A 22,599-nucleotide genomic window follows, 5' to 3' on the forward strand; every position below is an offset into this window, starting at 1 on the left:
GAATAAAAGTTAATACTACCTTTCAATTTCGAATAAGTATTCTTTCATCATTATGTAGTTCACTTTTCAAGATCCGATGCCTTATAATTTGAAATTTCAGCCATCGAAAAACTCAATCTACAAGGGCTCAGAAAACCAAGGTATGTGGAGGTCCACATTAAATCGCTACGTTACTCGATATCCATCAACTGCTAGTTGTTCTGCCATCAGGTACTATGCAAAGAAAGTTAAAAGGATTCCCAAACTGAGACCAGTCCCCTTCGTTATACCGAATTATGTATCGGTGAGCAAACTGGCAAATCTATTAAACTGTCGCATGGATAACTTGATCCGTGATTTAACAAAACTAGGATTTGCAAACATTTCCCAAGGCTACATTCTTTCAAAAGAATATGTTGAGTTGATCCTACAAGAGTATAATTACCAATTGCCAGAAAAATCGAACGAAATTACACCGGATAATGTTTACGAGGAATTAAAATCACCAGTCAATCCAAAGTCATTGCAGAAAAGGGCCCCAGTGGTTACTATCATGGGGCATGTTGATCATGGAAAGACCACTATTATTGACTATTTAAGAAAATCGTCGGTCGTAGCTCAGGAACATGGTGGTATTACTCAACATATTGGCTCTTTTCAAGTCATCACACCAGTATCAAAGAGAAAAATCACCTTCCTCGATACTCCAGGCCATCCAGTTTTCCTGAAGATGAGAGAAAGAGGTGCTAATATCACAGATATCATCGTTCTTGTGGTGTCAATTGAGGATTCTATAATGCCTCAAACAATTGAAGCTATTAAACATGCTAAAAATTCAGGAAACGAGCTGATAGTGGCGATCACTAAGATTGACAGAATATCTCAAGCTAAAGAGCGCGAGAGAGCGATGGAGAAGGTCACTAATGACCTGATAACTCAGGATATTGCTGTTGAGAAGATCGGCGGAGATGTCCAAGTCATACCAATAAGCGCAAAAACCGGTGAAAATATGGATCTACTTGAGGAATCGATCGTTATTCTCAGCGATGTGATGGACATCAAGGCGGAAAACTCTCCGAAAACTGTGGCAGAAGGCTGGATCCTAGAGAGTCAAGTCAAGAAGACTGTTGGTAACGTTGCCACAGTTTTGGTTAAAAAGGGTACAGTGCAGAAGGGGAAGATCCTGGTTTGTGGTAACACTTATTGTAAAGTAAGGAGTATTCATAATGAAGGTGGGCAACAAGTACCTAAGGCATTGCCATCAGATGCCGTAGAAGTTTTAGGGTGGAAAGAATTACCGTCGGCTGGAGATCAAGTGATCGAGGCCAAGAACGAAGCTACTGCCAAGAAATTTATTTCTAAAAGGCTGGCGTTGCAGGAGGTTGAGAAGGAGGGGTTGACCGTCGAAAAGTTAAACGAACAGAGGGCATTAGAGGCAGCAAAGAAGGAGAAGGAAGCGGAGGAAGATGAGGTAGATGAAGAAGATAATGCGGTTCCTGTGGGACCAAAGAAAGTTAACTTTATCATCAAAGCTGATGTTTCAGGTTCGGCTGAAGCCATTAATGAGAGTATTGCCGACTTGGGTAATGACGAAGTGACTTGCAATATCATATCCTCTTCGGTGGGTATTCCAAATGAGAACGACTTGAAGATCGCGCAAATAACAAACGGTATTATTTTGTGTTTCAATTTAGGAAGTCTGCCAAACGATGTTATCAACAACAAATTAGGTGTCGAGGTCAAGCAATACAACGTTGTTTATAAGCTCATCGAGGACGTGACTGAAATTTTAACTGATAATTTGACTCCAATATTTGAAATTAAACAAATAGCCACAGTTGACATACGAGAGATTTTCGAATTTCAATTGAAGAAAAAAATAATCAAGATCGCGGGTTGTAGAGTGGTCAATGGTCAAATAAATCGAAACTCGATGGTACAAATTCAACGTGGTCCTTCCAAAGAAATTATTTATGACGGAAAATTGGCAACACTGAAGCAAGGTAAAGAAGATGCAACCGAGGTCACGAAGGGTAATGAATGTGGCGTAACATTCGACAAAAATTTTGAAAACTATCAAGCCGGTGATAAAATTATCGTTTATGAGAATGTCAAGGTTCCAAGATTCTTGTAAATAGACGCCAGAAAGCGTCAAAAAGTTGTATCTTTATTATTTTTCATTGTATATATTACATGTATTTAGTCCGAAACAATTACTCTCTTGATTCCCATTGCACTTTGACGATCTCTTCGACGTATCCAACACCATTTTCATCGAATTTTGGAGTGTAGTTTTCTATGTCGGTGAATACCAAAATTGTACCCCATTCCATTCCGTCGACTAAAGAAACATTTTCTTCTAAATCCAAAATCATTTTGGGCATCAATTGCATTTCGAAAACACGCTTAGAGGACGGATTGTATGCGGGATTGCTCACAATTTTCTCAAAGCTCACCTTTGACTGTGCATATAGTAATGGCTTTCCACCGAATTCATACCGTAATACCTGGTTTGGGTTATAGCCAACCACTTCTTGAAATTTCTGGAACACATCATCATCCAGGAATTTGGACAACTTTTCCGTTCTTGGATCTAATTTAATTGGATTCTTATCTAGGTCAGCTTCAGTCTCACCACTCAAATCTAAAGCACTTTTATCTATTTTCAAATTTTCTGGTAGTTTTAGGTGATCAGGCTTCTTATTCTTGAACGATTCTTCTTCCACGTAAAGTAGATAACTCTTGAACGCCTCAGCTTCATCGAAGGGCTTGTCCTGCTGGGAGTCATGCAGTTTTCTTGCAACTTTCAATGACGTGTCCTTTGGTTTCTCTTGAGCTGGCTTATTTTGAATTTGAGCCACAGCAAATGGATTTGGAGTGTTATCTGCCTTTTGAAATGGGTTCGCTTCAAAAGGGTTCACCTTGTCGCTCGAGATATCAAATGGGTTGATCTTAAAATCCTTATCTACAACTAGAGATTCCATCTTTTGGGAAATTTGTTGGGATGCGGAAGTCTTTTTAGTGCTGTTCTTCTTGACACCTCTAATGCAACGGACAGAGTTAGCTTTCCTCTGGCACTTTGTACAGAGGAAAACATACAAGACTCTCTCATCATCCTCTGAGACATAATTTAAATTATCCACACCATTCTTCCCCTGTACTTCCTCAACTTGTTCAGTATCGAGAGGCGAGAAGGCTTGCACAAGTAGCTTCATGTTTTCCTTTGTTTTGCAGGCGCCACATTTCAACAATTCATCATTGGGAACAGAGTTTTCATCCAACCATACCGGTTTCCCACCAATGAACGAATCCTCCACAGTAACTTCTTCATTTTCTTTCACGGGAGCATCAACCAGAGCTAAAAATACTGGTGGGCCATTATTTGAGGTCAAATCTTCTTCAAAATCAGAACCTGCAAATTCTTCGATCTTCGACATTTGTGATATAACAGATAGACACCAAGCAATACGAGCTAGCTAGCGTATAACACCTATTTTGGCAACTTTGATTGATCGATCAGATGAGCTGTTAGCCCATCGCTACTTTTCAATGGAATTTTTCAATAAAGTCATGCTTAAACTACTTTCAAATCATCTTCTGGTAAACCACTTTTCTCATCAAATAACTAAGCGCAAGTGGTTTAGTGGTAAAATCCAACGTTGCCATCGTTGGGCCCCCGGTTCGATTCCGGGCTTGCGCATTCCTTTTTAATCTTCATAATCTTTTTTTCTTTAACCATAATACTTGGAAAGTGAAAAATTATTGAACTCATCTCACATTGAGTGAAGACTTTATGAAGGATTTCTAAGGATACTCAATCGTACTTTTAACAATCTATGTCTACTAGCATTGGATCTCAGGTGCGTCAGGCAGCTACTTCGGTAGATTCCATAGTTACAGACTATGCTGTTGGATATTTTAATAATTTATCGACTATAACATTTGATGCAGTTCAAAGTAAAACTGTGGATTTATCATCTGAAATTGATTTCGTCTCATCTTTACTAGTCGATGCTGGTGCTTCGAAGGAAAAAGTGGACAAATTGGCTTCCGATCTATTGGAGAGGCTGAATGTACAATTGAAGGAAAATCAGGCAAAATTGGAGATCACCGGTGATACCTCCAAGAGATTACTCGATATCAATGTTTTGCAAACTCACAACAGTAAGGCTAACATTAATACATCCCTGAACATGCTGGGTGTCAATAATGACATCGAACATGCTGGAAGAAATATGGATACCAGAGTGGACCTAAAGAAACTTGCGAAGGCTGAACAAAAGATTGCCAAGAAAGTGGCCAAGAGGAATAACAAGTTTGTCAAATATGAGGCATCTAAACTGATCGATGAAAAGAGGGAAGAAGATTATGATTCATTCTTCTTGAAGATTAACCCATTGGACTTTGGTTCGGCTGCAGGTAAATCGAAGGACATTCACATTGATACTTTCGACTTGTATGTTGGTGATGGGCAGAGAATCTTATCGGATGCTCAATTGACGTTGAGTTTTGGTCGCCGTTATGGTTTAGTCGGTCAAAACGGTATCGGTAAGTCTACCTTGTTAAGAGCATTAGCAGGAAGAGAATTAAACGTTCCAAAACACATTTCTATTTTACACGTCGAACAAGAACTAAGAGGTGATGACAACACAGCTTTGCAAAGCGTTTTGGATGCAGACGTTTGGAGAAAGCAATTATTAAGTGAGGAGGCGAAGATCAATGAAAGACTTCAAGAGATAGAAGAGTTGAGAACGGAGTTTGAGGAAGAAAGTTTGGAAGTTAAGAAATTAGACAACGAACGTGAGGATCTGGATAAACATTTAGAACAAATTTCCGAAAAATTGGTTGATATGGAGTCTGATAAAGCAGAGGCTAGAGCCGCATCTATTCTATATGGTTTAGGTTTCAGTACAGATGCTCAGCATAAGGCAACTAAGTCGTTCTCAGGTGGTTGGAGAATGAGACTTTCTTTGGCAAGAGCACTTTTCTGTCAGCCTGATTTATTGTTGCTGGATGAACCTTCCAATATGTTGGATGTTCCATCCATTGCATACCTTTCAGAATACCTTAAGACATATCCAGCTACTGTTCTTGTGGTGTCGCACGATCGTGCCTTTTTGAATGAGACTGCCACAGATATTATTTACCAGCATAATGAGAGATTGGATTACTACAGAGGACAAGATTTCGATACGTTCTATGCCACTAAAGAGGAAAGAAGAAAGACTGCTCAAAGGGAATACGATAACCAGATGGCCTACAGGAAACATATGCAGGAGTTTATTGACAAATACAGATACAACGCAGCTAAGTCGCAAGAAGCTCAATCTAGAATCAAGAAATTGGAGAAATTGCCTATCTTGGAGCCACCTGAGCAAGAGAAGAGCATTAGCTTCAAGTTCCCAGATTGTGAGAAACTTTCGCCACCTATTATTCAACTACAAGATGTCTCTTTTGGGTACAGCGAAGACGATCTACTTCTGAAGGACGTTGATCTCGATCTTCAAATGGATTCACGTATTGCTCTTGTTGGTGCTAATGGTTGTGGTAAGACAACCCTACTGAAAGTTATGATGGAACAACTAAGACCTCTGAGAGGTTATGTTTCCAGAAATCCTAGACTACGTATCGCATATTTCACTCAACATCACGTCGATTCCATGGATTTGAACTCGTCAGCCGTTGATTGGATGTCCAAAAGGTTCCCTGGCAAAACTGATGAAGAATATAGGCGTCACTTGGGTTCTTTCGGTATAACGGGATCCTTGGGTCTTCAAAAAATGCAACTCCTTTCCGGTGGTCAAAAATCTCGTGTTGCCTTTGCTGCTCTGTGTCTAAACAACCCTCACGTTCTGATTCTGGATGAGCCCTCTAATCACTTGGATACTAACGGTATCGATGCTCTTGTGGATGCTTTGAAGAACTTCACTGGTGGTGTACTAATGGTTTCACATGATATATCTGTCATCGACAGTGTTTGCAATGAAATTTGGGTCTCAGAGAATGGTACGTCGAGAAGATTTGATGGTTCCATTCATGACTATAAGAAGTATATCCTAGAGTCTGCAGACAATTCAGGTGTGGTGAAGAGACATTAGGTAGGATAATATATATAAGAAAATATCTGCCATTACGAGCCTTTTAACTATTTCTCGAGCAGTAGTTCTGCCTTACGTTTGCTCGTGATTGGATCCAAGACAGATCTCAATTGAACCTCCACTTTATCAAAAACGTAGACTTCTTTTTTCTCGCCTGCCTTGCTCGTGAATGATAGTTTGTAATTAACCTCGTCGAACTGAGAGGAGTTAACGTCATTGGTCAAGTTTTCTAATCTTATTAGACCTTCAACACCGAAACGAGGAACCAGTACCACAATACCGTTGTTCAATACCTTTATCACGTAACCAGCTTCTACCGTTTCGTTGTTTCTCATGACTTGCCCCACGTAATATTCAATACTGGCTCTACCAGCAAATTGAGCATTTCTGTGCTTTTTATTGATATTTCGGCAAATCATGTCCATTTTGTTCTTATCTCTGTGCATTAGATCTAAAGGTTCATAGCCAATGGCCCCAGCCAGTTGCCTATGCGCGACAACATCACAGTAACGTCTAATTGGAGAGGTGAAATGCGTGTAAATGTCGACCGCTAGACCGTAGTGACGGAAATCGGCATAGGAGTAAGCGCCAGAGTAGAAATACTGAGCTGCCATCATGCATCGAGTAGACATTATACGAACCAATGTGTTGAAATATGGATCTTGAGGATCAATGCAACGGTCCAGCGAGTCTGCAAGAGCTTTTGAGGATTCGATCGAGATTGACAGGCCCTTTCTGGTCTGCAGCATCTCATTCAAAGTCTCAAAATTAGTCGATGGAGGGGCAGCGTGCCTTCTTAGCATTGCTGTTTGGGGGAAAGCATCGAATATCTTTCTTGCCACAGATATATTCGCCAACAACATGAACTCTTCGACTAGAGAGTTGGTTGCCAGAAGTTTCTTGATTTCGACCTCATTCGGATCTGAGGTTTCACTGTCCATATGAACTTTGACTTCAGGCGAAGCCAAGTTTAGAGCACCTGCGTCCAATCTCTTCTGCTTTAACTTGATAGATAGTTGCAACAAGGCTCTCATACCTTCCGTAAGCTCGTCCTTTTGATTAGGATCATCAATTCGAAGTTGAGCCTGCTCGTAAGAGAAGGCCTCTCTTGACTTGATGACAGACTTCATAAAATCCACATTTACTATGTTTGCATTATCATCTAACTCCCATATAACCGAGAAAGCAAACCTTTCAACATATGGCTTTAATGAACACAAGTCAGTACCGAGTAACATTGGAAGCATATCAATACGTTTATCGACTAGATAAACAGAAGTACCCCTTGACGCACCCTCAGCGTCAAGAGCAGTGTTTGGTTTGACAAAATGAGTAACATCGGCAATGTGTACACCAACTTCCCAATTACCGTTTGATAATCTCTTGGCATGTAGAGCATCATCAATATCAACACAACCAGGTGGATCGATACTGCAAATCAATTTATCTCTCAGATCGCGCCTCTTTTGTAGTAATGAGTCTTTTGCGATCATTTCAGGGTCATTCAAGTCAGCGGGTGCCTTCCAGTCGTGTCCTTCAGCTGGCAAGCACTCTAGCACTTTCTTGGAGAAGGGTCTGTATTCCACATCGTGCTCCAACAGCAGTGCTTCAGTTTCGGCTTCAGCCGATTCCACTTCACCCAGATCTCTGACGAAATGTCCAAGCGGATATTTATGGGTTGCAGGCCAGGAATCAAGGGATATCACAATCCTCTTACCCAATAAATCGTTTGCACGCCTGGTACGGATTCTGACTTTAGGCAAGCATTTGTCCATTAAAATGACAAAAACATTCTGGCTTCCCCCAGTCTTAGCATCAACAGAATTTGGAGCGATTTGACCCACGTATTGTCTCCAGGATCTTCTTGGAATAGCAACAACCCGGGCCGTTGGTTGCACTTTGTTAGACTTTTGAGCTAGAATAGCGTCCTGAGTAAGTAATCTACGTTGTTTGTCAGATATCAAACCGGTGGACGATTCCACGCCAGCGTCTTCTGCGTCTGCATCGGCATCGGCATTATCATTGACATCAAAATGTTCTGAATCTAAAGCAATGGAAGATGGTGCCTTCCATTCAGATTGCGGTAGCAACTCAACGACAACTTGATCACCGTTGAATGCTCTGTTAAGATTTTTTTGTCCGACAACAAGAACTGGCTTAGAGAATCTAGGCAAAGTGATCGAACCCTCTAAGAAATTATACTCTGAGATTTGAATATTTCCCTGATAAAGAACCCCATTCTTCAATCCACCCATAATTCTAGCAGTAGAATAGTACTCTGGGAAAGAGAATTCAACCTTGGCATCTACGTCCTTTATGTTGTCAGCCGATGACTCGAAATTTGGAATAGAATCCTTGATATCCTCACCATTTGGCAACAGTTCGACGTATTCATACAAACTCCTCGTTGTGAACCTCTCGTCCCCCTTTGAAGCTGCCTCTCTATTCAATCTATCATTTGATACCAGAACTATGTTGATATTTTGTTCCTTCAAATGTTCAGCGAACCACTGGCATGTTTTCCTAATGGCTCTATCGTTTCTATCATTGATCGTCTCATTTGGTAGTCTTTCGACGAAAGTGTTTTCGCTAAACTCGTTGTGGAATACTATGAATCTTTTCTTGTCATCACTATCCCTGCAAAGAGTTCTTAATCTAACGTACACTGGGTAGGATTTATTTCTCACTTCATCCAAAACAATCTGCGGAATAATAACGTCACAGAAGCAGTCAGGGTTCTCTAAAAGATCAATGGCCTGTAGGACAACGTTCGTGTCCAGTACTACGTAATGAGGACCATTTGCCAACGCTAAAGGATTTTCGGAGAGAATAAATTTTGGCAATTCATTCTTGGCATCTGGAACAATAATATTAGGGCAAATCCTACAAGCTCTTGATAAGCAAGGAATATCTTTTCTCAAGTAATGTTCTCTCACAATTTTTGAAGCTCCACCATTTCTTGATCTTACAAAAACTTTCTGGGTTACCGTCAATCCCTCCGAAAGACGTTTTCTCCTATGAGCCACAGCTGCAGTTGACATAATATAACAGCAAGCGCTTTCAAATCAGTTTTATTGCTTGGTTATTTAGTATATCTTTTGATGACTTTTCACTTATTATACTCGATGACTTTTCGTTGTGTATGATTTTCATAATAATATATCATAAATGAAGTTCAAATAAACTATTCTACTTAGAACTAGTGGTCCTCATCTCTGTCTCTGTTGGTGTAATATAGCAATACAGACTGTGTGTTTTGGTCTAATTCGTGCATGAAATTTAGGGCTTCAAAGTCGGCGTCTTGGTATTTATCCTGTAGCAGAGACTTTACTCTGTTGACGTCCCTTCTAGAGACTGAGATCATTTGGAATTGTAGATCGTCTTTGCTAGAGCCACCGTTGGCATGTCGAAAACCCTCGCTTTGAACACTTTGATAAGCGGGGTCTATCAGTGTTCGCAGGTTGTCTTCGGTGTCCATATAATTCTTTAAAAAATTCTTGTGCTTTTCCAACAAATGTGACATGTCTTGGGCTGTTTGCAATTCTATCTCATCAGTATCGTTGAAGAAAAGACCTTCTGGTCTTTCGACATAGATCTCGGAGATGGAGTTCGATATAAGCGCAGGAGTACACAAAGCCTTGGTAATCAAATGAAATGACAGCATTATATTTAAGAGGCCAGAAATCATTTGAGCTTCAAGGAATTTGGATGATTTACCTAGAAATTATAAATTCAAAAGAATTTGGATTAATCAATTTCATTTTATCTAATTAATTTGTGTCGCCGCGAGCGACATACGCTCTAAACTACTATATGCTATTGAATGGCAAGAATTCTCAGCGTATTGCATGGTTAGGCTACTAGTAATAGATGGTGTGCAATATGAGCTTCTTATCTACTATTTTCCAATTCGAAAATTTTATGTTATGGTCTTGCTTAGTGGTTATCAAATAATATCTAATAAATGGGAAAACTATCTTCCTAAATATTCACTAAGAAAGCCAGAAAAAACAGATGGACCAATCCGTTCTGGTACGCCCACACAGTGAGCATAAATTCATTAGAATCCCCGTGTATTGTATTGAAGAACATCCTGTAGTATTGAAAACCTCAAGTATCGTAAGCTTTACCTCGAAAAGCCACCCCAAAAAAAAACAACATCAGACCGTAAAGAAGCTGGCCATTTTGGGTTCCCTCAGTGATATTTGGAACCAATATTTGAGCTATTACACGATCATTTACAAGGTTTACAGCTAATTAGCACCTTGAAGGCCTGTAACCCGGCTTATGGCGCCACACGATATAAGGCACATTGGGAACGAATCACCACTATAATAGCCATTTATACCATCACGGGCAGCCATATAGAATACTAGTTATCAACATCATGAGTTCCGCCACTCTAGAATGTATGTTCATGTTGCAGTTCAGTATTTTTTATTGTCCTGGAGTCGCAATTACTAACAATAATCTACAATTCTAGTCAACATTAAGCATGCTGGTAAAGTATACCCAGTCAAGATAGCCTCTGACGCCACTGCTGGAGATTTGAAGAAAGAAGTAGAAGATCTGATCAAAGTACCTGTTGCACGTCAGAAATATATGGTCAAAGGTGGTTTGAGCGATGACAGCGCCACCGATCTGGCTTCGTTAATTAAACCAGGGTCAAATGTGATGGTTCTTGGTACCCCAGATGCAGGTTTAATCTCGAAACCAAAGGAGAAAAGTCAATTCATCGAAGATCTTGCTCCTGAACAACAATTCCAACATGCAAACGATCTACCCATTGGTTTCCAAAACATGGGTAATACCTGTTACCTAAATGCTACTTTGCAGGCTTTATACAGGATTGAGCCATTGAGAGATATGATTTTGGACTATAACCAAAATTCGACGACTACTCCAGTGGATGAAACGCATAAGAAGATTGTTGTTGAGATGAAACGCTGTTTTGAGAATTTGAAAAGTAAAAGTTACAAATCTGTGATGCCAATGGTGCTATTGACCGCACTGAGAAAATGTTACCCCCAATTTGCCGAGAGAGATCCACAAAGTGGTTTTTATAAGCAACAGGATGCGGAAGAGTTGTTTACGCAACTTTGTCAATCGATGTCGGTTGTATTTGGTGACAAATTCACCGAGGCATTCAGTATAAATTTCCGGACGACTATCAAAGACAGTGCCAATGAGGATGATGTGAGTGTGAAGGAAGAGAGTGATGTTAAATTGCAATGTCACATTTCCGGTTCTACGAACTTTCTGAAGAATGGTCTGATTGAGTCCCTACACGAGAAGATTGAGAAGAGATCCGAGTTCACTGGTATGAACTCGAAATACAATGTCGATAAGCAAATAACAAAACTGCCAAAGTTTTTGACCGTACAATACGTCAGATTCTTTTGGAAGAGATCTGCTGGTAAAAAATCCAAGATCTTGCGTAAAGTGGTGTTCCCGTTCCAACTAGATGTTGCCGATATGTTGACACCAGAGTATGCAAGCGAAAAGATTAAAGTTCGTGAAGAATTCAGGCAAGTGGATAAGGAAAGAATCGAAAAAAGCCGTGATATTAAAAAGAGAAAGATAGAAGAGTCGACGGACTCCGTAGTGATGACCCCGAGAGAAAGACACGAAACCGAGTTGGCAATGGCCAAGAGTGAGCAAGAACATTGGGTGGAAGAATTCAAGAAGAGGACACCAAAAGATTTACAACAGGGTGAAAACCCATCAAGTCTTTACGAGTTGATTGGTGTGATTACCCATCAAGGTGCCAACTCAGAGTCGGGTCATTATCAATCCTTCATAAGAGATGATATGGATGAGGATAAGTGGTACAATTTCAACGATGATAAAGTCAGTGTTGTGCCTAAGGAAAAGATAGAAGGCTTAGCTGGTGGAGGTGAAAGTGATAGCGCTTTGATCTTAATTTACAAGGGTTTCGGTTTGTAAAGCGTAAAGTTTCTTTTACTAGAATATATACTATATGAACAAGTGAATAACTTTCAATCTAGGTCTAATACCAGTTTCTTGAATTGTTCTATTTCTTGGTAACAATTTAGTGGTTTGCCCTTGTTCTCCAGGAGACACTTATGCAGGGCTGTTCTAGTTTTATCCTTGGAGTACTTCTCACTCTTGGAATTGTCGTTATCATTGAACACTTGCAATTTCTTGTTCAAGCTTTCAATTTTTTCATTCAATGCATTGGAAGATAAGGAAGAGTCATCGCCCTCCGATGGTTCATTCTTCAATAGTGAATTTTCCAGTTTGCTTTCAAACTTCTTTAAAGTATCTTCTTCCAATTCCGATAATCTATCAGAGACCTTTTGTTCAACATAACGTTCTGCAAGTTGTTTCCTACTGAAATTGCTCTCTTTAGAAGACTCCAATTGAGCCAACAAAGCTTCTGAAAAATCAATCTGAGTCTGTGGTTGGAAAACTTTTACCTCATCTGGCTTCGAAGGTTGAGATCCCATCTTAAACACACTAGTACACTTACTATAGGTTCGACGATTAGTCGTTGTATCGTTTTGAGTGAAAATATTCATTATGGGGGAGATGGCGCGCTTCGAAACTTTTGATTGGGTCAAGGCCCGAGACAAGAGTAGCTATTGAATATAGAGAAGAGCACCACAGATTATAAGCTCTGTACTACAGATTGAGAACCCATTCTTGCATTATCTTCTACACTAAAATTACTCGATTGGGTTTTTTTTTAATTTGCGATGCAAATATACCGAGTAGATTTTATATGTATTTACTGTGTCCTGTGTCATACTTGCAGTGAACAGGTAACTGCTCAACGATGATAACATCGATTCATACTTGAATGTTGAATAGCAATTCTTAGTTAAAGATTACAATGGTAGGTGCAAAGTCAATTTATGCGAGAACATGCCACCCTGGAATACACAAGAGGTGAGTGGAATATATACAGGACAATAATACCCATTGCTAGCTTTTTCAGATTGGGCCAGAAGCTCAAAAATGTTACTTCTAAGGCATTGATAAATAGTTGCGAACTTGCAAAATACAGGATGTCAGATATAATGGTCCTTCCTATGAATGAAAGCTGAAGGCGGCGGGAGTCAACAGCATAGATCAAGTCGGGCGGTTGGCAAAAATAATACTAAGCTCAAACTATGGGCCACTACTGGTGCTTGAAGTAGATTCATAAGGAGTTTGGCAAAAAACATACCTTTGGGTTAAATATCGACTACATTTCTTACTATCAGCAATGCAAAACGACGAGGAAATACATGATCGCTACTAAACTTGATAAAATTTATAACCTGTATCGTAACGAGAATTATGATGAGGACATATTTCCAAACAGAATAATATCATAGACCTAACCTAGTTCCAAAGATAAATAGATATTCAAGAATTTAGGAGGGTGCATCATAGATTGAGCTATATAAATCACATAAACAACAACGACAACAGGTGAATGATTTGATGTTTATCTTGAGTTAATAAAGAGACTAAGCCAATTACGCGGTCTAAGCCAAAACAATCTTTTTTCAGTAGTCATACCCTTTTGCACATCTTCATCTGAGTCTAAAGGTGTAATTACATATTAAATCTTTTAATGTTGTCACTTAATCAAACCGCATGTTCGCACACTCTAAAGATCTGGAATGAAATCAATGTATTAACACATCGACCATCCATAACCCCAGTATACCCTTCATTCTTTTTGAATCATAACAACACAGCTAATTTTAATTAAAATTCAAAACTTAGTTGGATCTTATCTAGATTGTCATAACTAAACTAGATTAAATAGCTATTCTCTAGCCCATGTGTATAGGACTGATTTTCATCAGTGATATGGCCTAATTTTCTTTCTACATTCTCAGAAATCCTCTCGGTGGCCAAGTTGGTTTAAGGCGCAAGACTGTAATTTCAAAGTAATCTTGATATCGGGCGTTCGAATCGCCCCCGGGAGATATTTTTTTAAATTGTGAACGAGTTAACATACTTAATGAGGCACAAAAGTTATGTGTCATAGATTAACCATTTTATGACCCAGCATGGTTGCCTCCTCTCACTATGATGATCTATCTCCATCTCGCGTTTGCAGTTTTGGCCAGCCTGAAACGCGTTCAAACACCGCTAAAACGCGATGGCTGGTAAGTTTCGCGTTCGTACTATAGTTTCTCCTAGCCGTGTCGCAAGAATGTATCAAGATATCTAAGAAATTAATTAAAATAGAAACTTGGAAAGAAACCTCGAAGAACCCATAAGGAGATTAGCAGATTTTTCAATAGATAATGCAGTAGCATATGCATTGTAGATAAGCCACTCTCATAGACAGCGATCGCCACACCCATTTTGTTGTTCGCTGCTGATACAAATAAGAACATAAGCCTCATCTTGTCTTTTGACAGCACTTATTACTTCCTGTCTAAGAGAGTTTGTTGAAGGATAATAATGTTACCTAGTGCACGAGCAGTTTTCTCTGTAGTGTGCGCTTTCCAGTTTGCCTCGGTGGCCCTTCTGATCATAGCCTGTGTAACGGCTCCGACATTTCGACAGATAGGATTGTCTAAACATGCTGGAACTACCTATGGTGTATTCGGTTACTGTCAGGATAACGACGGATGTTCTAAAGCATCTGCGTTCTACAGGCCATTCGAAGTTGGTTCTAGTGATGAGGGCGATTGGACGATTTCCCATAATGGTAGGGGAACTCTGGGTAAGATCCTGATTGTTACTCCAATTGCAGCAGGTTTGACATTCCTCGGATTTTTGTCTACTGTGATCTCGTTTGTTGGAGCTTTGGTTAGTGGTTCTACTAATGCCTTTTTGTTCGCTTTGAACTTGACTATGACAGTGATTGGGTTCTTAGCTTCTGCATTGGTTTGCGTGATTGTTTTCCTACTATTTTATCCAAACGTTACTTGGTGTTCTTGGAATTTGATACCAGCAGCTGCATTGCTGCTTATTACTATTCCATTGGTGTTCGTTGCTCATTCTTCTGCGCGTAGCAGCGACGAAGAGGATGAAGAGCTAGATGACGATTTGACTGGTATTATTCAACACGACGAGGCCGATGAATTTGTTTTTGAGTCTCCAAAGGATGCAGGTTTCTATAAAGAAGTTAGTAACCCATCTGGTTCACTATCGGAAAAGCCATTGATGAATGATCCCTACACAAATTATGAATCTAAGAAGGAGGAATCTGTGGTTAAGATCAGTAGCGGAACTACAGATCAGTCGACAAGTCATGACCTCAATGATTTTGAGCAAGAGAGTAATTCGCATACTGCGTTCTCTGCGATCAATGATAATAACAATAACCCTACACTTACTCGTCCGGGAGTGTCATTGTCGATGGCTTCTTCTGAGTACTCAAGTAATTATGCGCAAAATCAATTCGGAAAGGCTCCTCGTGGTGTCTTAGAAGATATAATTAAGGATTCGATTTCAAAGGATGACCTTCCAGAGTCTCATATACAGACGGTGAGCGATAACGGATCGGACTTCACTTCCATTTCCCAAAGGGCGACTCGTCAACAGGCTATGCCACCACTACATCAACAACATCAACATCAACAGCAACAGAGGGCGTATCCAACTGTCAGGTCTGCTGGTCCAGATCCAACCGAGATGCTTTTGCAGAATAATCCAAATTTCCTCCATACAAATGCAAGAAGAATGCAGCCACAACAACCATACTATCCACAACAATATCCACCACGGGCACCAAACCATTATGGAGGCAACCAACCTCCTGTACAACCAATGAGCCAAGGTGGTTTCTCTTCCACTCATTATAAACCTGCGTACAAGAAGAAGGTCGGTGCAAGAAATAACATGATTCCACCAGCTTCTGCTATCACGGATGGGAACCCTTATCAGTTTAGATAGTATGGGATAAATTTGTATTATACGGATTCTATTTAATAAGTATCTCTATCAATCGCCTTTGTAAATTATCGTTACTCACCTCGATAGGGCCTTCGGCGGTTGAATCGCCATTTGATCCTTTTGGAGCAGTTTCCACTTTTGGTGCAGAGCTACCGCTGTTATGTGGTTTCAACATCACAAAAAAGAAGAGGGCTACAACACATAGCGATAGCAGTAAGATTACTTTGCATTTTTGAGTTCTCTTTTGATAATGAGTGGCTTTAGTCAGTTCCCGATTGGCTTCTTTCAAATGTATAACCGTATTCTCCAAATTATAATCGATTCTATCCACGATAGTTCCCTGGTCTATGATAAGATTCTGCATCTCTCTGAAAATTGTACTGACCTCAAGCACACCCTTGGCCAGTTGCGTAATTTCTTCGTCTCTTTCCTGTAAAAACCTTTGGTTTGCCTGTTGACCAGGGTCCATTTGTCGCCTTAAAGTTTGTCTAGAGTACGCTTCGATGTCTTGACTATTCCTTAAAGGCTCTTCTTCTTCCTCGATTAAGAGTTGCGTTGAATCCTCGCTCTTGGGGAATATGGGTTTCGAATCATCTTTGTTAAGGAACTTCAAATAGTTATTCTGTAGCACACGAAAATTGTTACTCTCCAACTGGATTTTTTGTGCATAGCGTTTCCGTAGATTGTCTAGTATGATCAAATCCCCCCGTTTAAGCTTTTTACCTTCCAAGGTTTGGCTCTCGAATATATGCTGCAGTTTCTTGATTACATTGTAAGATTTCTGGAATAATTGAATCACTTCATAACTCAAAGCCTCGATTTCTTTCTCATCATGCGACTTATCTTCGAATCCAGGCAGTGAGTTCTTCTGGTACAATTTGCTCAGTTGCTTCATTAAACTCTGAACTTCAACCAAATAATCATCCACATCCTGAGTCAAGTCAACAAAGGCTGGCGGTAGATAATCTCTGCTTCTGTCTTGTGTCATATCGACCATGGGGTACGCCTCTTCATCTTCATGACGATCCATGAATGGGTCATCCTTACCCCTGTTCAACCTACTAAAGTTGGCTTTGTGAGGAAACGTTCGACGGTAAGATAGGAAAAGGTTGGTTCTATCTCTGAACATGCTGTCTTGAGGAAACGGTTCACCTTTGGTTCAATTTTATAAAGTGTTTTAAGATAAAGAAGATAAGTGTTCCTTAAGATTGAATAAACCCTTAACAATCGTGTAAAATTGACATCGCGCAAATAAATGAAAGCAGAGTACGCTTGGAAACAATTGAAGGTGATCTATAAGATCTTCATGACTTGTTCTGTACCGTGAGCAACTTTAATTATCTGTACGCTACTGGTGCTTCAACAATTCTACAAAGACGACTTGCAAGTAGGGATACCGGTCTTTCTTCAAGTCCTCGAGCTGCTAAAACTTGATGTTTCTAGACTTCAAAGAGGACTTGGAAGTGGTATTTATGTGTTTCTTCGTTTTGCGAGTTCCACAATTATGTATACTTCTATTTAATTGATCTGAAAAGTTTAAGGTCTTCGCAAGACGATGTATATTTGATCTGCTACAAAACAAATCCAAAAGCCTGATTAGAGGACTAATCAGAGGTCATATTTCGTGCCTTGAAGCAAAAATCACAGCTGGCTCTGTAACTGCTACAGGAGAATCGCTATCACACTATAAACTACTCTCGCTGGTTGAGCTCATCACATCCTCATTGTACCACTAATCGCCCAAGCCCGACCACTATGGATACGGGACAAGGCTCTGAAGTCTTGGAGAGCAATATACTCTACATTTTGACAAGCAAATTTGATAATAAGTATGGCCCAACTATAGTAAGTCAATACCCCAAACACATAGCAGGATTTGCCCAAAAGGGAGCTCAAAAAACCATTCAATTAGCCAGTCTTATGATACCCAATAACATCGAACACCGTGCTGCCGCTGGAGCAGATTGTAACACTTTCAAATTGTATTTTAACAAGATCGATTCAAGTTATCAGCTACTTCCTCCCATAAATGAGCAAATAGAAGAGAACAGCAAGGAACCAAGCCAAATATCCTTCATAAACTTAGTCAGAGCTCAGAGTGACAAGAATGATTCAAGAGGAAGTAAGATACGATCAATTGCATTAGGTACAACCCTGAGTAACGTGGAAATTATGAAACCCTTCTTGTTAATGGCACTAGAAGATATGATGCTAAAAGATGACGATGACAACGACAAGTTAGTCAAGAATTGTTTTGGCACATTGAACAGCATTGATTTGTCGGCTGTGCGTGCAATTCTGGAGGACCAGCCATTACAGCAGATGCTACAGGCAGTGGTCAATAAAAATTCCTTAAATAATGCACTGGATGATAACACAGAGAGCGCAACCAGAGTACGAAAGATGTTGAAACTTACACCTATAGACAGGTATGGAAACAGAATGTTGCTCGATAAAGGCAGAATACGAATTCATTTCGATCAGTACGCAGCTGATAGCCAATTCAATCATTTGACAAAAGATCCATTATCGATCGACCTTATAGCATGCCTCCCAATGCATGCAAAGACGTGTGGGCATCCCTTACTCTCTTTTCTTCAGAGATTAGTCCCTTTATTGGAGAACATACCCTCAACTAACTATTCTTTCAAGATTATTATTAATTCGGATAAGTCCTCGAAGGAGCAACTTTGTCAGTTTGTGATTGCATTATCGAGCCTATTTGGATGTTTCCCACATGTCAGCAGTTCCAGAAGTCCGTGTGCAATAAGTCTACCATATATTGAGGTTTCCATGATTAATACTATCAAACAATATTTTGAAAAGCATTGCAAATCACTAACATTTTGTGTGATGGGCACTGCTAATCCCATCTTCAAGCATCACACTGAGCTGTGGGATTTTTACTATAATCTTGATGATGAGACGATGCTTTTATCTAATGACAGGTCGGATAATCAAAGGAATAGCTTATGGGACCCTCAACTATTAAAGAAATTTTTGCATATGAACATCAACGAGATGGCACCATTTCAAAACCAGGACCACATAAGAATAGGTTTGCTGGCAAAATTTCTCGGCATTATAAAAGAAGAGAATCCAAATAGTAGCGAAGCATTGAGTGCACTGAAGAAAGTGAACGTAATACAATTAATGCATCTGAATAACATATTAAATTTCGGTCACGGACGCGATTTCAACCTACTAAATTCATATTTGATTGGCTACAAAGACTTTGTGATATTTGATGAGTTTTTCAGGCCTGCATCACTACAGTACATGAGGTGGTTTACCACCTTGGATTCAATCATTGATTGTCTCTTTCGGTCGGATCAGAATTTGTCTGAGAGACAACAAGATCTCGGCAGCTTGCATGACATTCTAACCGATATTTTGCAAAACATCGGCACCAGCACTAGCAATCTCGAGGCCTTTCTGGCGAGCGGGTTCAACTACCCGTTCTTGCGATCATCCGTGGGCGGTAATCTTCTAAGGAAGGACTTCGCTGGTATTAATGTACAGAAGGAGATCCATGAAAATTGGAAAAAAGGTAAATCGTGGCTACATATTGTCGACCAAGAGAGTATTGGTGATGGTGTCATAAAGTATTTTGTGAGAGACAGAAGTCTAAATCTACTTTCTTTACCTCTTCTCTTGAACTCCAACATCCGCAGGCCAAAAAACTCAAAGACAAAAAGCCTTGATAGAAACTCAGGGACTAGCGCATTACCAGTTTCCACTGCTACAGCAAGTTTAAATAGTGATTATGAGGGTAGAAGGCCACGTTCAATGAGTCTTAAATGGATGTTGAATCTAGCAAATCCCAGAAGTAGAGACAGTATATTGGACACAGTTTCCCTAAGATCTGGCTCTGACGTTTCCGTTTACTCATTTCCTTCAGCAACAAGTTATCCCATGACTAATGGAAGTGGTTCATCATCATCCATGTCATCAGCGTCATCTTCGATATCGTCATCCTCATCCAAGGTGAGCTTTAAGTTCCTGCGAGGCGAAACAGAGAAGATCAAGAAACTTTCCTTTGAAATACTATCAAAGATAGAGGAACACCCGATAGGTGAAATCTTGATTAAGAGCTCTCTCAACCCTTTCTTACAGTTGGTCTATGAAGGATCTAAAGTTGAATTTGCAAAAAACCTGAAAGACACTACGCGTACCTAAACGAAGGACTTTTTGTAATTTTGTTGCAAATCATTCTATTATAGTATATAAATGCTAGTCTTTAGTTCTTAACTATTGCGTCAATCATTTTTTGTAGTTGACTAGGGACATCCATCGTTGCCAATTTGACTTCCATGAAATCAATACCTCTTCTGTGATCTTTGTACTTCAACTCTGAGAGCTTATTTTCCAACTGAGAGCGTGTTTCGAGGACCGTGGCTCTCGAATGTTTACCATCGAAATCTCCAAAAGCTTCGAGCAGTTTAGTCCACTTCCAAGGTTGGATATCATTGTATGGCCTAGTAGGCCCTTCAATAACTCTTTCAATTGTGTAGCCATTATTATTCCATAAGAAAATCTCAATTGGCACTTGGTGACGAATCATAGTCGATAATTCCTGCACAGTCATTTGAGCAGCGCCATCACCTTCGAAAAGAATTACTTTGGGCTCGTAACCAAAGGGAATCTTTTCAACGTCCCAAACATGATGCATTGGATAATCTCTCATGGCGATACCGACACCAAGTGCCGCTGGTAATGCCATACCTATGGAGAGATAAAATCCTTGAGTAATGTATTTAACTTGACTTGGTAGTGAAAAATCACGGATGGCAAATTGGAAAGTACCAGTATCCGAAATAAGAACATCCCCCGGGTTCAAATAATTAGGCATACTCTTTTGCAAAGTGCCTTGAGTAATATCACTTGTTTCATCGTTTCCAAAATCCCTTTCGTCAAGGTTCAATTCTTCAATTGTATATGCTTTAAATTTGGAATTGTACTGGAAAGAGAGTTCAGACAACTCGGGTGACTGATTTAAAAGGTCTAAGATATCAACAAAACTCACACCTTTGTAAATCTCTTCCTTCTTCGTGGTATTATCATAAAATCTAATATACTGCGGATGTAGTTCGACAATTTTGGCATCTGATTTATGAGGGAAGTTATAGTTACCATAATTAACTTCATTTTTTTCAATACCAAAATGTAAGACCAAGTCACACGCTAATAATTTCTCAGAGACCGTTGGTGCACTTGTCATCCCGTTATATGCACCCATGTACAGGGGACTGCTCTCATCGATAATTGATTTCCCCTGCACAGTGGAAAACCCAACGATGTTTGCCTTATTAATAAAGTCATTCAATTCCACACGTAATCCGTATCTATCAGTGAACATATCTCCGATGACAGCTGGGCTAGCACTTTGATTTAACAATCTTAAAATTTTTTCTGTCACAATTTTAGCTTCATCTACTGGACTCTTCTCGATACACTCCCTTAACGTAATTGTTGGCTTTTCAATCAAATTCTTCGTGCTTACCAATTCATCTACAAAACTCCTTGGTACAAAAAGATAACCGGGTTTCGAGTATTTGTAGATATCTTCGATAACTTTATCGACTTTATCACAAGCAGTCTCCAAATCATCCAAATATTCTACTGAACAAGCTACCTTGTCCTTTACCATTTCTGCATAAACCCTGTAATCGGGACCCACAAAATTAGAGTCATTTAAACGAGGCAATAAATGGTGCAAATTGTGAGACCTCATTTCAGGACCCAAATCATTAACTTCATAATCGACGATTCCGACAATATGTAAGACTTTTACACTTTCGGCGAAAGCACCCGCTAAACCACTAATAGCACCTAATTCACCAACACCATAAGTAGTAATAACGCAACCAATTTCGTTGGAATACCTAGAATAACCGTCTGCCGCATAGGCAGCATTCAACTCATTACAACAACCTACCCATTCCAATTTATCTCCCGCCGTATCGACTAGCGATTCATCATACATATGTTCCAGCAATCTCATATTGTAATCTCCTGGAACACCAAATATTGACTTTACACCTACTGAAAGTAGTCTCTTGAAGACATACAGACCAAAAGGAATTTGGGCCGCCAGATTATTGGCTCCATATAAATGTTGTGCAGTATGCACAAGGTCGTGAGTAACCGGTGTCATAGTGTCTGTAAACTTGATTGTCTGTTCTTCTGAATGATAAGTGATGAATCGAAAGACAGAACAAGACAGAATACCACAAACCCTTGATTTTATATGAAAGGTTTCTCTCATGGCGGCTAACAGCGGCAAGCCTTCCTTGTGGTTAACCGCGAATAACCGCGAATAACCGGTTGCCGCGATTAACCGAGACCTTGAATAACCGAGATGACCTTGAAAGACCGAGAACAACCGAAACGATATCTTCAACGAACTCCAACTAGCTTTATCAATAGTCAGCTCACTAGACCTCAAATCATTGACAACTCAACATGGTTGGACCTATCATGAGCCGTAGCCCTTAACCGTCTTTGCATCACTTATGGTTATTGTAGGTCACTGAATCGTCGACTGCTCAAATATGCAGATGAGACTGTTCATCGTGGGTTGTAGTAATTTCCGCAGCTCATTACAAAGGAACTAGATGGTACTAGATGGTACTAGATGCCTATGTTCAAG

General features: G+C 39.9%; 11 protein-coding genes and 2 non-coding genes across 13 annotated transcripts; 7 read left to right on the top strand and 6 right to left on the bottom strand.

The window, feature by feature from the left end:
- Nucleotides 1-76: 76 nt before the first annotated feature.
- On the top strand, nucleotides 77-2,113 carry IFM1 (translation initiation factor 2; the record flags this gene model as incomplete). Its single annotated transcript, XM_003680982.1, has 1 exon — nucleotides 77-2,113. The coding sequence occupies one exon, from the start codon at nucleotides 77-79 to the stop codon at nucleotides 2,111-2,113; it is 2,037 nt and encodes a 678-aa protein (XP_003681030.1).
- A 79-nt stretch (nucleotides 2,114-2,192) lies between these two features.
- Nucleotides 2,193-3,416, bottom strand: TSR4 (small subunit rRNA maturation protein TSR4; the record flags this gene model as incomplete). The annotated part of the gene is made up of 1 exon (XM_003680983.1): nucleotides 2,193-3,416. The coding sequence occupies one exon, from the start codon at nucleotides 3,414-3,416 to the stop codon at nucleotides 2,193-2,195; it is 1,224 nt and encodes a 407-aa protein (XP_003681031.1).
- A 192-nt stretch (nucleotides 3,417-3,608) lies between these two features.
- TDEL0Dtrna1G lies at nucleotides 3,609-3,679 on the top strand. The gene has a single exon. It is a non-coding gene; the product is annotated as a tRNA-Gly (tRNA).
- A 136-nt stretch (nucleotides 3,680-3,815) lies between these two features.
- On the top strand, nucleotides 3,816-6,077 carry GCN20 (putative AAA family ATPase GCN20; the record flags this gene model as incomplete). Its single annotated transcript, XM_003680984.1, has 1 exon — nucleotides 3,816-6,077. The coding sequence occupies one exon, from the start codon at nucleotides 3,816-3,818 to the stop codon at nucleotides 6,075-6,077; it is 2,262 nt and encodes a 753-aa protein (XP_003681032.1).
- A 47-nt stretch (nucleotides 6,078-6,124) lies between these two features.
- DIS3 (exosome catalytic subunit DIS3) lies at nucleotides 6,125-9,118 on the bottom strand (the record flags this gene model as incomplete). Its single annotated transcript, XM_003680985.1, has 1 exon — nucleotides 6,125-9,118. The coding sequence occupies one exon, from the start codon at nucleotides 9,116-9,118 to the stop codon at nucleotides 6,125-6,127; it is 2,994 nt and encodes a 997-aa protein (XP_003681033.1).
- A 158-nt stretch (nucleotides 9,119-9,276) lies between these two features.
- TDEL0D02390 (uncharacterized protein) lies at nucleotides 9,277-9,765 on the bottom strand (the record flags this gene model as incomplete). The annotated part of the gene is made up of 1 exon (XM_003680986.1): nucleotides 9,277-9,765. One exon carries the CDS (start codon nucleotides 9,763-9,765, stop codon nucleotides 9,277-9,279), a length of 489 nt encoding a protein of 162 aa, XP_003681034.1.
- A 699-nt stretch (nucleotides 9,766-10,464) lies between these two features.
- On the top strand, nucleotides 10,465-12,023 carry UBP6 (ubiquitin-specific protease UBP6; the record flags this gene model as incomplete). The annotated part of the gene is made up of 2 exons (XM_003680987.1): nucleotides 10,465-10,486; nucleotides 10,561-12,023. 2 exons carry the CDS (start codon nucleotides 10,465-10,467, stop codon nucleotides 12,021-12,023), a joined length of 1,485 nt encoding a protein of 494 aa, XP_003681035.1.
- Nucleotides 12,024-12,076: 53 nt separating this feature from the next.
- On the bottom strand, nucleotides 12,077-12,547 carry MIC19 (Mic19p; the record flags this gene model as incomplete). Its single annotated transcript, XM_003680988.1, has 1 exon — nucleotides 12,077-12,547. The coding sequence occupies one exon, from the start codon at nucleotides 12,545-12,547 to the stop codon at nucleotides 12,077-12,079; it is 471 nt and encodes a 156-aa protein (XP_003681036.1).
- A 1,391-nt stretch (nucleotides 12,548-13,938) lies between these two features.
- TDEL0Dtrna2Y lies at nucleotides 13,939-14,023 on the top strand. The gene is given in 2 exon segments: nucleotides 13,939-13,978; nucleotides 13,987-14,023. It is a non-coding gene; the product is annotated as a tRNA-Tyr (tRNA).
- A 484-nt stretch (nucleotides 14,024-14,507) lies between these two features.
- TDEL0D02420 (SUR7/PalI family protein) lies at nucleotides 14,508-15,947 on the top strand (the record flags this gene model as incomplete). The annotated part of the gene is made up of 1 exon (XM_003680989.1): nucleotides 14,508-15,947. One exon carries the CDS (start codon nucleotides 14,508-14,510, stop codon nucleotides 15,945-15,947), a length of 1,440 nt encoding a protein of 479 aa, XP_003681037.1.
- Nucleotides 15,948-15,975: 28 nt separating this feature from the next.
- TLG2 (t-SNARE syntaxin TLG2) lies at nucleotides 15,976-17,076 on the bottom strand (the record flags this gene model as incomplete). Its single annotated transcript, XM_003680990.1, has 1 exon — nucleotides 15,976-17,076. One exon carries the CDS (start codon nucleotides 17,074-17,076, stop codon nucleotides 15,976-15,978), a length of 1,101 nt encoding a protein of 366 aa, XP_003681038.1.
- Nucleotides 17,077-17,702: 626 nt separating this feature from the next.
- Nucleotides 17,703-20,126, top strand: AFI1 (Afi1p; the record flags this gene model as incomplete). The annotated part of the gene is made up of 1 exon (XM_003680991.1): nucleotides 17,703-20,126. One exon carries the CDS (start codon nucleotides 17,703-17,705, stop codon nucleotides 20,124-20,126), a length of 2,424 nt encoding a protein of 807 aa, XP_003681039.1.
- Nucleotides 20,127-20,187: 61 nt separating this feature from the next.
- Nucleotides 20,188-22,215, bottom strand: ARO10 (phenylpyruvate decarboxylase ARO10; the record flags this gene model as incomplete). Its single annotated transcript, XM_003680992.1, has 1 exon — nucleotides 20,188-22,215. The coding sequence occupies one exon, from the start codon at nucleotides 22,213-22,215 to the stop codon at nucleotides 20,188-20,190; it is 2,028 nt and encodes a 675-aa protein (XP_003681040.1).
- Nucleotides 22,216-22,599: the final 384 nt, after the last annotated feature.

This window comes from Torulaspora delbrueckii, chromosome 4, assembly GCF_000243375.1.
Source record: "Torulaspora delbrueckii CBS 1146 chromosome 4, complete genome".
Lineage (NCBI taxonomy): Eukaryota > Fungi > Ascomycota > Saccharomycetes > Saccharomycetales > Saccharomycetaceae > Torulaspora > Torulaspora delbrueckii.